At 45.3% G+C, this 14,371-nt stretch overlaps 1 protein-coding gene across 8 annotated transcripts in view; it reads left to right on the top strand.

Annotated features, from left to right (window-relative positions):
* Positions 1 to 13,649, top strand: part of JADE1 (jade family PHD finger 1) — a 55,445-nt gene extending 41,796 nt beyond the window's left edge. For all 8 annotated transcript variants that reach the window (XM_072937546.1, XM_072937561.1, XM_015246087.3 and 5 more), the window contains exons 9-11: positions 570 to 1,091; positions 6,319 to 6,436; positions 9,811 to 13,649. In XM_072937546.1, coding sequence (XP_072793647.1) covers positions 570 to 1,091; positions 6,319 to 6,436; positions 9,811 to 10,721 — 1,551 coding nt within the window. In that variant the 3' untranslated portion in view covers positions 10,722 to 13,649. The remainder of the gene's footprint in view (positions 1 to 569; positions 1,092 to 6,318; positions 6,437 to 9,810) is intronic.
* Positions 13,650 to 14,371: the final 722 nt, after the last annotated feature.

Below are 14,371 nucleotides of genomic sequence, written 5' to 3'. Positions count from 1 at the left end.
GACCCCACTGGCCTGGAAGCCTTCTGCACCTGCTGAAGCTTCCTTGGGTGCAGAGACCTCTCCCGTCCTCCGTGCTGGACTCCCCTGATCTCCTCTTCCTTTCCGCTCCTTGGAAGTTGTTATTCACCCTCCTCAGTCTTGAGTGGCCCTTGGCTGCTGGGAGCAATGTACTGTTTATTTCTCCCTTGTGTTGGGACTTGTCTTGCGAGAGGTTAAGAATGAGAATTCACATTCCTTTAAACACTCTGACTAGTGGCCTTTCTTCCTGCGGAGATGCACATGCCACCTGTGTAATTGTGTCCTCTTTAAGAGGTGATTTGGATGCAGTTGCTTTTCTGAGAAAGTTATGGTTTGGTTTATGAACAGAGAGGCCCCTTAAATCCCAAGCCTTAGCTTACCGAAAACACGACTAGATCTGCCAGGGTTAATCCACGTAAAGCTTGCCCGTCCCGCCCCGCTTGGAGTGCGGCTGTCCCTGTGCACGTAGCTGTGGGGCACCCGGCACCCAGGGCTCCAGTCACTGTTACTCCATAACCTCTCCTCTCTTGTTCTCTGCGTGTTCTTGCCAGTGCTCTGTGAAGAACTGCCGCACGGCCTTCCACGTCACCTGTGCTTTTGACCGCGGCCTGGAGATGAAGACCATCTTGGCGGAGAACGATGAAGTCAAGTTCAAGTCCTACTGCCCGAAGCATAGCTCACATCGCAAACCCGAGGAGACCCTCGGTGAGGGGGCCGCTCAGGAGAATGGGGCTCCTGAGTGCTCCCCCCGGGATCCGCTGGAGCCCTTTGCCGGCCTGGAGCAGAATCAGGAGGAGGCTCACCGGGTGAGTGTCCGCAAGCAGAAGCTGCAGCAGCTGGAGGATGAGTTCTACACCTTCGTCAACCTGCTGGATGTTGCCAGGGCCCTGCGGCTGCCTGAGGAGGTAGTGGATTTCCTGTACCAGTACTGGAAGTTGAAGAGGAAGGTCAACTTCAACAAGCCCCTGATCACTCCAAAGAAAGATGAAGAGGACAATCTAGCGAAGCGGGAGCAGGATGTCTTGTTTAGGAGGCTGCAGCTGTTCACTCACCTGCGGCAGGACCTGGAGAGGGTAATGATTGACACTGACACCTTGTAGTGACTTAGAGAAGAAGATTGCAAAGAGGCGACTGCTTGCCCAGAGCAAGGAATGGTAGCCAGTTCATTTGCTCTCAGACCCTCGTACATACTGCAGCATGAGGTTGTGTTGGTTAAATACATTTATGGGCTGGTAAACTCACTGTACATACATGCAAGATGGCCACAGAGTGGGGAGCTTCTTTGATTTAAACACTTTCCCATTAATCCTTACTGTTCTTCTGCAGGATCAGGTGGGATGTGTCTTCCCCTCTTCATTCTAGAGCTAAGGGGAACTGAGCCCCAGGAAAATGACCAAGGGTTTGGCTCAGAATTGTTTACAAACTGAGTGAGAAAACCAGAATGGGTTTAACTAAATAGTGAGGGGTGGGTGTGGGCGGAGGTAGGAAGACATCTGGTCAACCTGGGGAAACACAGGTGCTGGTCATGGGCTCATTAAAGAGAGCGGAGCACTGCCTCTCTGGCCCAGCTTTGCTTCTTGGCGAACTCTCAGGGCCTTCCCGGTTCCGTCACAAGCAGAGCAGGCTGTGGGTGCTGATGTGTGTGTGTGAACTTCCGTATACACGCCTCTCTGTTCCCCAAGGGGCTCCTGGCAGTGAGGTGCAAAGTTGTCACTGAGGCTCTGCATATACTGTGTGCACGTGTGTGTGTCCATGTCTGTCTGTGGGCTGTGTCTGGTGTGGATGTGGGGTGGGATTCCCGGTGCACAGGGGCCTCCAGTCTGACAGAGGGGCCCCTGGTCGTTCTTGACGCGTTATCACACTACTGGACTGCCCAGTGTAGTGGCTGGTGTCACTTCTTCCTCCAGCTGTTGCTGCTTTGTGCCTCCCCCACCCTCCAGTACCTTTGGAGTCCCTGTCTGGACCGCCCTTCCTGCTGCAGGAATAATTAGGAGTGGGCTGTCTTTTCCCCAGGGCCTCCTGCTCCTTGTAGGTAGTTTCTGACTGAGGCTCGCTAATTGGGGATGCATTGTAGAGCACCTTCTGCAACTCCCCTGGCTGCCGACAGCCGGCTCCAGTTAAATTCATTAGTGCGTGGGAGATGGGACTGAGGCCTCTAGCCTGAAGCAGCCTGGGCTGAAAGGCACCCAAGTGGCCTGAAACAGTTAACGGCATCTCCCCCAAGCACGAACTTATTAGTGGAGTGAGTCACCTGCTTGGAAGAGACTCTGACTCAGGATTTGAAGCGACAGTAGGGAAAGAATAGGGATACAGGGAAGAAGTATTGAACCAAAAGATCCAGATCTTACAGAGACCTGCAGGCTGTTAGATGGCACAGCAGTGAGAGGGTTTGTAAGGGTCCCTTAGAAGAGACCCTTTTAGTACCTGGCTGAGTGCAGGCTCCTTGAGATGCCCCTCCCGGGCACCTGGTTAAGAGTCTGGATTCAGGTGGAGGTGGGCGTGGGCGGGGGGGTGGGGTGTGAGGCTCTTGTGCTCCCGTGTGCCCCGCCCCCGTGGTGAGCGTAAAGAAGACCTCGCCTTGGCCACATGTAAGTGGCCTTTTCTGTTAAAGAGATGAGAAAGGGATCAGAAGGATAAACTGGAATCCTGGCGAGAAGCCGTTATCCCTCCCAGCCCGACAACTGCTGTACGTGGGGTGCGCGGGCTTTGGAGTCAGAGAGTCCTCAGGAGGGAGGACGAGAAGTCTGATGTTTGGACTGTGTTTGTCTCACAATCACCACAAAATAAAAGTGTAGAAAATGCTTGTGGTGTACTAACTCTTTTCTGTATTTAAGTTACTCAGATTAACACACACTTATTATTAAATTCAGAACATTCTTTTTGAGTCATTGCTGTTGCTTTTTAAGTAGAATGATGCCAATAATGTATGAGAGACAGGGAATAAATCAGGATTTGTGTGTGTGGCATTACTTTATTATAAAGAGCCTGAGAAATTTTAGGGCATACAGTATCAGTTTAAAATGGGCTTATTATAATGAAAAATATTTTCTAAAATTTACCGTGAGGCATGTAATGGAGGATTTTAAAAGTGTAAATCTTGGCTGTGCCCGAGTTGCACAGTGATTTGTAATAATAAGTGTATGAGGCCCAGGGCTCATCAGGGCAGGGGTGACAACAAGAACAAATCATTAAGTACTACTTTGTTTCTCGAGTAAGGTAGAGTTCTGCCTAATGCACACAATAGCAGTTCCTAGCAGATTAAGCGTGGGACTAGGATCGAGGCATGCGGTCACTGCGAAACTGACAAGTGAGTAACCTTCATTAGAAATGCAAGCAACTCTCATGAGTGATGATGGTAGTTGCTCTTTCCTGCAGATAAACACCTTGGGGCATTTTGCACACCTGGGCTCCAGTTGTAGACCAGAAAGTTAGCTGACAGGGATGGATTCAGGAGGGTTTGAGAGCCTGAAGACCTGATTGCCAGTAGGTGGCGGGCACCATGTCAAGTTCCCAAGTTCCCAAGGCTGCCACTCCACTCTGGAGGGATTCCTTTCCCCTAAAAATTGTCTCCTAAAGGATGCAGTTAATGTGAGTTCAGCAAACGATACTTGCTCAGATAAAAACATGTTACCTCTGCACTTCTTCCTGGGTATCGAAAGGGGCCAGGTCCTGGGGGTACCATCTTACTCAACAGTCAGTGGAATGGTCACCTTTGAAAGTCTGATGGAGGCTACAGTTGTCCCTGAACAAGAAGCATGTTGAGCTCTAGTGTTGCAAGTAGTGTTTGGGATTCAAGAAAACCCCTTAAGACTCATTGTTGGGATCCTGAGGGCAGTGGTTCTCATTGTATGGTCCCCAACTAACAGAAATGCAAATGTTTGAATCCTACTTCTGATTCCCAAAACTCTGGGCTTGGGGGCCAGCATTCTGTGTTTTAGGGCTCCCACAGGTTTCTGTGTGAGAACCACTGCTTTTGGGGAGAGGCTGACAAGTGCAGTTGAGAGCAGGTTTTGGGTACCACCTTACCGGCAATTGAGAGAAGATGGAGCAGGGGAGGAGGTTAGGTCAGCAGGGTACGGGAAGGGTCACGTGGAGTGTATTTTGAGATACAGGGGCTGCTGAGGGAAACTGCTCCCTGAGGGCTGTTTTGTGCATCACAGAGGTAAGGAGTAGGGCACTGGCTATGCTAAATGTGGTCAGCCAGGCCTGGGTTATAGTTAGATGTCTCTCATCTGAGATCATGGGGAGTGGAAGTGGGATTTCCTGTTAGCAACCAGGGTGGAAATCTTTACTGGGGGAAGTGGTTGATGACACCAAAATTAGATTTGAATAATATACAAAGTCCACGTTCTCTGACTTCCCTATTTTCTATTTCCATCAACAGTTTTGAGAGAAATGATTACAATAACCTTGTCCACTCCTAGGATGTTGGAGAATTTGTTTCCGTTTATTTCCAGAAGTTTGATTCCCTGTCTTAATGTAACAATTGTTCTGATTTTGTTTTCCAAAAGTTCTGAATCTGTGATGAGGATCTAGGTTCAGCCCCCTCCTCTTTTTGAGCTTCTATTCAATCCCCCCCACCCAGACCTGGGTGGAAGAACAGTAAGTACTAAAGAGAATATCTGTTAGCCACCTCCATCCCCAAACTGGTCAGAATTCTTATAAAGGACACCTACTTCCTGGCCTGGGGGGGGGTGAGGCTGTTGGAGAAAGAATGTGCTTTAACCAGGGTGAATGACAAAGCAATATTTACTGTGACACAGGAAGAATGATTTTCTTTTCAATAATTTTAAGATCATTTTTATTTTTACCCAGAAGTGTTAGGTAGAAAGGTCCTAAACAAACTGATTCATTTAGGGTCAGGAGAAGCCTGGCTGGAGCTCCTGCTTTAGGCCAGGAAATGACACCACAATGTGTAAAAATGCAAATGTGAAGACCAGCTGACCTGTTCTTCTTAAAGCCTCTTGTACTCCTGCAAAGAAGGCTGCCTGGAACACAACTTGGGGGCAGGCAGCTAGAATTGTTAAGAGTTCTTTAGGGGCGGTGCCTGTACATAAGTCCAGATGCAGGGCTGTGTTTATGGCTTGTCGCCACCCTCACTGCTAAAGATAAGGTTAGTGGCCTTTGAACTGCTTCCATTTCAAGGTGGCAGGGGCAGGGATTGCCCAGGCCTTACAGTGTAGTCGTCATGCCTTCGCTGTCGGCGCTGACGGGGATACCTCATCACTTTCCAGTCTTGCCACTGAGCTTACTGGGGAGTCTTGTCCACATCCTCCTGAAGAAAGGTTGCATTGTGTATCTGGTGTGTATTTGCCATTTGTGTTTTCAGGCCCATGTAATCTGGTTTGGTTCACCAGTAGGTTTTGGGACTGAGGGATTGAAGGGGGTTTATTGACTAAGTCACTAAATTTTGATTCTGTATTGACTGATCACAGGTGGCTTTAAAAATGGGGAACAAATTTACCTGTTGATTAGTTAGAATTGGTTAATGAGGATATGCATTCAGTTCCCCAGTTGTTGCACGTCACATGCAAAGTGTAGCTCCGAGTGCTGGGGTCTCTCCAGTTACCGACAGTCGGGAAGAGGGCAGGATCAGTTTTTCATGTGGTGATACAGAGAGCTGGCTTTGAGATGTTGACACAGCACATCAGTAGCAAAGCAAGAAGGATGTTCCGTAGGTGTTCACATTCTAGGAACACATGGTTACCTGTGAGTTCCAAGGTATTTCTGAGAGTTCAGCGTTCACTTGACGAAAGAAGTCTCCTTGGATTCTTGGTGACCACTTGGTCTTCTAGTGAGCCCTGTGCAGGGATCATTTTGGCGGGGGTGGGGGACTGCTCCCTCAGATGGCCCTTCACCCTGTGCTTACTTAGTTCCATCTTCAGAAGATGTTTGATAAAGTGTGGCAGTGGTGGCTTCTGAAATGTTCTGAAGCCTTTAACAACAGAATTCATGGGGAGGAGATACTGAGAGGTGACAAGCAGCACCCTTTGGGACGAGGTGGCAAGTCTGGCGCGTCTTTGCCAGGATGAGCAGAGGACCGGGTGTGGTGCAGGAGACGGGACTTCCTCCCACAGTCTCTCCTGTGCCGTGGCCGCCCACCTTGAGGGATATATGCAGAATATTTGTTAGCATCCCCAGAGGAAGTGAGAGATTAGATAAAACGTTTAAAGTATATTTTTATTTTAAAAGTCAGTCAAGGACCTAGTAAGGACAAATTTTTCTCAGGTAAAGAAAAAAAGCACCAAACTACTGTTACACTGTTTTGCTTACTTAGAATCTTTATTCTCTACGTTCTAGGTTCGGAACCTCACTTACATGGTGACCCGCAGGGAAAAGATTAAACGATCTGTGTGCAAAGTCCAGGAACAGATATTCAATCTTTACACTAAGCTTTTGGAGCAAGAAAGAGTTTCAGGTATGCATTAAGCCCTGGTAGGTCAAACAATAGGGCAGGGGTTTGTAAGCCTTAATGCTTTGTTAAGGAAGAAAATACTAGTTTCTTTAATTTTCTTTATATCCTACGAAGAATCAAAGCAGCACAGGTTTTCATCACTGAAGAAAATCTTTAGGCATTTGAGGCATCATGGTGTTGGGGAGAGGGCTGTGAATTTGGCCTCATGGGTCAAATCCTGTATTCTTACAGGCCAAACACAAGCAAGTCTTAAGTTTTCTGAGTCTCCCCCATTCCCTCACATGTAACGGGAGGACAGTATGTATGGCTCCCTCCTGGGAACTACTATGAGACTCAAATGAAAGAGTAACTTACTTTTTGCAAAGCACTTGGTAAATGTAAAGGGTCACGGGATCACCTAAAGAGATTTATAGGTTATCTAGCCTTTGGATCTACCTGTAACGTGCAGTAAATGTATCTGAAGGCTGTGTACTTAAGACACATAGCCATGTTTAGGTAACATTCACAGTGGACTTTTTTTGGTGTAGCTGGAATTTTGAATATTTTGGAGATTCAGCACAAAGTATGTATTTATTTAGAGCCGTCTATTCTGCATTGCTCTGGCGAAGGGAAAAGGAAAACTAAGATAGGGACTTCCTCTCCTGGAGAACACTTCAGTGACTTTGAGATCAAGGGCACTGTTGGGCAAGTTGTTTAACCTCGCTGGGACTCGTGATCTGATAAAGAGGCTTAGTCCAGAATCCCAGCCTCTGAAGTGCCTTTCAGCACTAATGGTCTGTGATCAGAAGCCCCGGAAAGTAGGCGTAAGTTACAAGGAGTGTGGAGCAGGTAGAGCCATGACTCGCAAGTGGGCAGGTCTCAGGTGAGCTAGTTAGTGTCTGCTGCCCTTGAAGTTAGAGCTGTGGCACCTGCACTGCTGGCATGGTGGGGACTCAGCCGGCTCACTCCTTCCTCCTCCTGCTTTTGTGGCTTTTTTGTCTCCATAGATTATTTTACAACAAAGAAGTTGTTATAACCTAATTGTTGGAATCTGAATTCTGGTTTACCTAACACAAACCAGATATATGTGATTAGAGGTAAACTGGTCAGCCGAACAGAGAGAAAAAAGCCTAGGGAGTTTTAAATGATATTCTTGAAGTGTTACATCGTTTTGATAGCATTAATAATAATATTATCCCAGATATTTCCTTCCCAAGAGTAAATATTTTCCAGGCGTATCAGTCTTTTACCATCAACCAGACTTTAGAGTTTAATTGTAAAACTTTTAAAATAAATTTTTCTAAGTAGGGTATCCTAGGTAAAAGCAGTTTGACTCAGATTCTTTCACGTGAACTTCTGTCCCTTCATTGTTCCCCCTGGAATGCAAATAAGTGGGACCCGTTTTCTCCCTGGACTTGTGTCCTCCTGTGAGGGCCCAGCTGGAGGTGGCCTCCAGCAGCAGAGGCCGGGCTGCTGCTCGGTGTGCAGGATCATTCATTCCGCTGGTGCCTGTGGAGCTTCACCATTACAGGCCTGTGATTCTTGTTAGAAGTCGTTTTGTAACGAGTGATTACCTATAGAAATAAGCTGTAAAGAGCATTTTCATCTGATTTCATTTATGAGTCGTTTTTATTGTGGGGAGCTTTTTGTTTGCAGTTTTTGCATTTCATGGCTGAGTTTTTAGGTTGCGTAAGTGAGAGTCTTAGCACGGTTTGGAAGTGTTTTGTGTAACAGAGCTAATGCGATCTATGCTCGGAAGTCCTGCTGCTATTCCAGGACAGAAGGGGTCTTCCCTGCCGTGAACCATACCAGGTATGATAGGTTGAAAGCAATGGTAATCTTGTGAACTCCCACAGGGAATGAAGTGACAGCCCCCTAGGATGTCTTCTCTTCCAGTTCTAGACTTTCAGTTGTGTTCTTATTCATTTGTGCCTCACCCTGACCTGCCTTGTAATTGCGCTAGAGGATTCCAGGTGAGGCAGAGCAGATGGCCATGACTTACACTGGGACAAGGGTCCAAGGTTTAAACTGTCATGATTCTGAGAATGGGCAGGGCTGTTCTGCTGGATGAGTGGCCTCAGTGGAGACAGTGTTCATGTGAGTCATGAATCAGAGGCTCTTTGGAGACATGGATTCCAGTCAAGGAGATAGAAATCAGAGTTCAGGAAATGTCAGTCCCTCTTATCTCTTTTCCCACAGTAGGTGACTGAGTAAAAGAACTAGAAGCGTGGTGTGAAGGCCGACCCTATGTTTGATTTTTAAGGAGACAGGCAGTCCCGAGCCAGCGCCTGTAAACCCCCTCCCCGCGCTCAGGACGGCTTTAGGTCGAGAGTCACTAGCTCTCTGCCGCCTACATGCAGTGTCCTGTCCATCCAGCCCTGGTTCTCAACACGGGCACCTGCCTGCCTGCACTCTGGGGCAGAGCCTTGTTTTCCTGTGGTTCATTCCTCATGGGAGACAGAAAACGTCAACACTGCTCTTTGTGGATGCCCTAGAGGCTCCTGCAGGAACGTGGTCCCTCTGATGAACTCCAGTGTGTTATGAGTTCACCCAGTGTGTTTCAAACTGAGGGTTACGATTTATTAGCAGGTTGTGAGCTGAGTTCAGCAGGTCACCATCAGTATTAAAACAAGGGAAACAATAGACAATGTCAACGTGCATAGCAGGTGATGGCCAGTATGACTGCATGAAAAGTGAACTTTCACTGGGTGTTACACTGTGAAATTTAGTTCTTACTGTGATTTGCATGTTTGAAAGACATCAATTTAACTTATGTTGGATAACAGTTCAGTTTAATTTCATAAATGGGTTTTACATATAATAGTAAACATTTGTTAAAAACATTTACTCCATGTCAAGAATGATTTTAAACACCCTTCCTTTATTCATTTCACAATTTACATGTGTTCATCCTCCTCACAGCCCTGTGAGGGTGTAGATACTTTGGAAAAGGAAACTTAGAAGCCCCAGTCCCCGCCCTCGTGGTTGTGGCGCTCCTAGCCTGTAGGTGAGGCAGGAGACTGTAGCGCACGGCAGGTGCTGTCCTGTGACTGGGGGGAGGGTGGAGGCAGCTTCTTGACCACGGATGGATTCTGCAGTGAATCCCAGTTAAAATCAGATCACTTATTCTGCTTGACCAGGAAATGTATTCCTTGAAAAGGTGGTGTTTTGTAAAAAATTACATGAACTTCAGCTGTTAAGTATGTAGACTGAATGCAGAGTCTCAAGGCAGGTAATATCTTTATTATAAAAACCAAATTTTTTAAACTGGTGGTTGTATGCTGTACTGTTGGGTGGGAAGTTTGCATTAGTGGGGCCATGCTGAAAACCTAGAATTTCATTCCTCTGGCTCTGCTGCTGCTGTAATTTTTCTTTATTTGTGGTTTATATGTTCATAGGTGTGCCTTCTTCGTCCTGCTCCTCCTCCTCACTGGAAAACATGCTTTTGTTTAACAGTCCTTCTGTGGGCCCTGATGCTCCCAAGATAGAGGACTTGAAGTGGCATTCTGCATTCTTCAGGAAGCAGATGGGTACCTCCTTGGTTCACTCGCTGAAAAAGCCCCATAAGCGAGACCCACTGCAGAACAGCACCACGAGTGAAGGCAAAAGCCTGCTCAAGCAGCCAGACCTGTGTGGTAGAAGGGAGGGGACGGCGGGCACAGAGAGCTTTCTGAGTTTTGAAAAGACCTTTGCAGAAGCACGTCTCATGTCAGCACAACAGAAAAACGGTGTGGTGATGCCAGACCACGGGAACAGAAGAGACCACCGTTTTCATTGTGACCCTAGTAAGGGAGACTTAAAGGACAGACCTTTTAAACAGAGTCACAAGCCTCTCAGGTCCACAGACGTGTCCCAGAGGCATCTGGACAGCACAAGAGCTGCCACCTCCCCTGGAGGGGGGCCGTCAGCACCCGGCACCAGGAAGGAGATGGTGCCCAAGTGTAACGGCTCCCTAATCAAAGTAAACTATAACCAGACTGCAGTCAAAGTGCCTACAACACCTGCCAGCCCAGTGAAAAACTGGGGAGGATTCCGGATTCCAAAGAAGGGGGAACGGCAGCAGCAGGGAGAGGCCCAGGAGGGGGCCTGCCACCAGCACTCAGACTACCCCTATTTGGGCTTAGGCCGAGTTCCAGCCAAGGAAAGGGCGAAAAGCAAATTGAAATCTGACAGTGAGAATGACGGGTATGTCCCTGACGTAGAAATGAGTGACTCAGAGAGTGAGGCATCAGAAAAGAAATGCATACATGCCAGCAGCACTATCAGCAGGAGGACAGACATTATCAGGAGAAGCATTTTGGCCTCTTAATGAAGCAGAGCTGTTGTGGGAGCACCGCCGGCTTGTTACCAAGCAGACGAGAGCTCTGACACGGGGGACGAGCAGAGACCTCTCTCTCCTGAGCTACACAAACACATTTACTTGCAATTCAGATTGAATTTTTTTTCAGAGTCATTTATAAATCATTGTGAGAAGTGTGTGTTATCTGCAACTTGTTGAGGAAACACAAGAGTAGATTGTAACCGTAAGACACTGCTAAAACTAGAGGCTGAATTAAACACTAAAATGAGAATTAATTGAAATAAGTTTCTAAAGAGGGCAAGGCTTAAATAAGCCTCATGAGCTTTTACTGCCCTCTGTATTCTTCCCAAAGCACAAACTTGGTGACCTGAATATATGGAATCAGATATGATTCTTGAGAAACCCTCACGTACCATTTAATAGCCCATAAAACTTATTTTCTAGGACTGTGTTGGATCTCGAAATCACATTTATACTTTGGCCCACAAGGCTGTTTTTGTTGCGTCATAGTATACAGGCAGTAGCTCGGAAGCTTCAGGAACTCTAGGGAATTCATGTGTAAATAGAGACGGGGAAGAGAACATTTTAAGAAAGGTCATTACTGGAAGATCTGAAGGGACAGGGTAGAGCTGCTGGGGCTCGGAGGTTTAGGGCAAATGTAAGCAAGGTCCTGCTGCCGGAAGCCCTTGAACGTGTCGTGCACGTGGGGCTGGTGGAGAGTGAGGCCATGAGAAAGCGCCATCTGTGAGAAAGGGCCACTGAGGCCTCATGGTCACCAGTCCTCTCAAGGCCTTCCTCCTCCCTAACCACTGCCTTCGGGCCGCTTGGGATTTCCCTGGCCATCCAGCTTCCAACAACACAATGGCTATTCAAGTTCGAGCCATGAACTTCCAGACTCTGGTGACTCATAACTTCCCAGAGCCAACCACTAGTGCATATGTCGGGGAATCCGGCCTTCCAACATGAATGGATTCCTTAAGAAAAAGGAAAAAAATGAAAAACAAAAAAGGGATAAAAAGCAAAATAGGTTATATTTTAAAAACAATAGAAAGGCAATAAGTTGCGATAACCTCTTACCATTGACCAAGGTTACACAGGAAAGAGACTGAAGTGTAATAGGTTTCCTGGAGTCAAGAGTTCTAAGCTCTAATTCGTAACTTGGACTTTCTGATTGCAAATGGCAATAACTAGTAAGTTATCAGCAATAATAAAGTTAGCATTAAATTTGAGTACAATGTTCTGTTTCTGCACTCACTGCAGTGCATTATGTATTAAGACAGTGGATAGTGTTAAGGTCCTGTTTAATTTTCTTTAGAATTCTATGTAGTTGTGACTCAAACTTAAGAGAAGGAAAGTTTAAGTAGCAATGAGATTTAGACGTATGGGCACTTGGAACAAGCCCAACTTTCCCTAAATTAGCCCTTAGTTTGTTAGTATCAGTATTCAGATTCCTGATTCATTTACACATCTGTTTCCACGTGGCAGGGACATTCTGATACTTAATGAATAGTGCTTGAGTTCTGTAGTTAACTTCCAAGTCTTCCAGAATGATTGTCAACAATGAAAATGGCTTATTGAATTCCATCTTGCTATGCAAGTTTTATCAGATGATCAAATAGTAGATCTGATACATCCCCATTGTATGTATGACATTTTCAAACCAAGTCTTAACTTTTCGAATACATTTTAAGCTAATTCAGGGGAGGGGAAAGAATGACCCAGGTTTTTAGATTGACTATTTTTGAGCTATGGGGCTCATTTTGAAAGATTGCTGTCTGGATAAACTGTTGCTGTAGATATTAGAAGTTTCTTATGAATCCAAGTTATACATTCACTCATAGCAGAATTGGAAAATCAAATTTTTTGCATATGAGCAAAAACCTTTTGCTGAATACAGAAGGTGGACTCTATCTACAGTTATCTTTTGACTATAGCAACAGCCCTGGATGACAGCAGAATATATAGAGGGATAATTTGTCAAGCCATAGAAAGAAAATCTAAATTAATTCTAGTAAGTATATGACCTCTCACCATTATAAGAGGTACCAGGTTCATTTGCACTATTAGGAATGCTAGTTGTGTGCAAAAATAATGCCTTACCTGTTTTTTCCCCACATTTAGGTTGAAAAGCTTTCAAACGTTCCAAGTTATGCTGAACCAAAAAACAAAAAACAAAACAAAACAAAAAAATAAAAAAAACCCACACAAAAACAAAACACACAAAAATAAAAAGCCCACACTTTCTATTCCTGCTTTGAAATGCAAATGGTACAGAGCACGGTTTCTCTGACAGTGTAATGATAGCTTTGCAAGTTAAGTTAGTTTCATGCCCTGCTGGGAACTCTGTATGAGGTGGCCACGAGCGCAACCAGCCCAACCTGCCCACCTGCACTCTGCGTATGGAACCATTTGCTCTTTTCTTCTTTTTCTTTTCTTTTCTTTTTCCAAAGCTTTATCTTTCCTTGTGCATCCTGACCAAGAAATATCTTTGATTATGATCAGTGTATTATGTCAAAATGTAGGCTAGTTAAACTTTTGTAAAGTTGCCTGGAATGTCATTTGTTAGGTTATAAACACAAAATCTAAATGAAGGGTTTTATGTGTTGTGTACAAATCTTAATTATTTTGAAATGGACAAACTTGTCATTACATTTGTAACCTTGTACAGAGGATTTTTCACTATGTGCCTAGCTTGGTGTCCATTCAGCTAAAATTGAAAAAAAAAAGGTGCATGAAGAGTTAAAAATCAGAATTAAACAAAGTATATGTAGAGATGACTATTTTATATTACATGGCCCAATCCTGTATTTATTTCTACCCCCTTTTTGAAAGTATTTATAAAACTAGTTGAGGACAGCTGTATTTTTTTGTTGAACTATTTAGTAGAATTTGTGCCTTTTTGTCTGTATGTGAATAAATGCTGTACATTTTGCAGTACATTTTAAAGTGTCTTGAAATCTGCTTTTGCTGACTATTTAGATGTATATGACTTAGCTGTACACGTATATGCTCACACGACGGCAGCGCCTGTCGACTGTCTCAGCTGAATGAGAACATAAAAGACCAAGGAAGAGCACACGTCCTCTGGACTGCTTTCCGGCTCAACTCTGATGGTGAGACCCTGACAAATGATAATGGTTTGATTTTAGTGTTCCCCACCTGAAGTTCTTTCCAGAATACAGTTTTAGATCTGAAAACAACCAGTTGAAACAATTTAGACTTCAAGGTTGGAGAGATGGGGTTTGAAGGCTGAACTATAGTTTACCAGCCAAGTGACCTTTCCCAAGTCCCCTAGCCTTTAGCAGCCTTAGTCTTACCTTTTGTAAAGAGTATGACATCCACTGACTCCCTGGGGTTGCTGCGGTCTTTTGAAGCAAGCTCACAGAGCATCTAGCATAAAGCTGTAGTAGGCATTTAGTAAGCGGTAGGCTATTTGTGATTAGGAACAGGACATTAATTTTCCAACATAATGTTGACAGATGAGCCCTCTGATGCAAAAAATGTTATTCCTGAGTGACAAGGTGATTGTATTTATAAGGTTCTCAAAAACAATTTTTCAAAGAGCAGTTTCATTAAATGCATTCCTTTGATCACAGAATTCTGAAACATTAGGGCAAAGAAGAGAGATCTTCATTTTACAAAGAAGACATGTCCAAGAT

This window comes from Vicugna pacos, chromosome 2, assembly GCF_048564905.1.
Source record: "Vicugna pacos chromosome 2, VicPac4, whole genome shotgun sequence".
NCBI lineage: Eukaryota > Metazoa > Chordata > Mammalia > Artiodactyla > Camelidae > Vicugna > Vicugna pacos.
The sequence above is the reverse complement of the archived record's forward strand: the minus strand, read 5'-3'. Positions and strand labels throughout refer to the sequence as shown.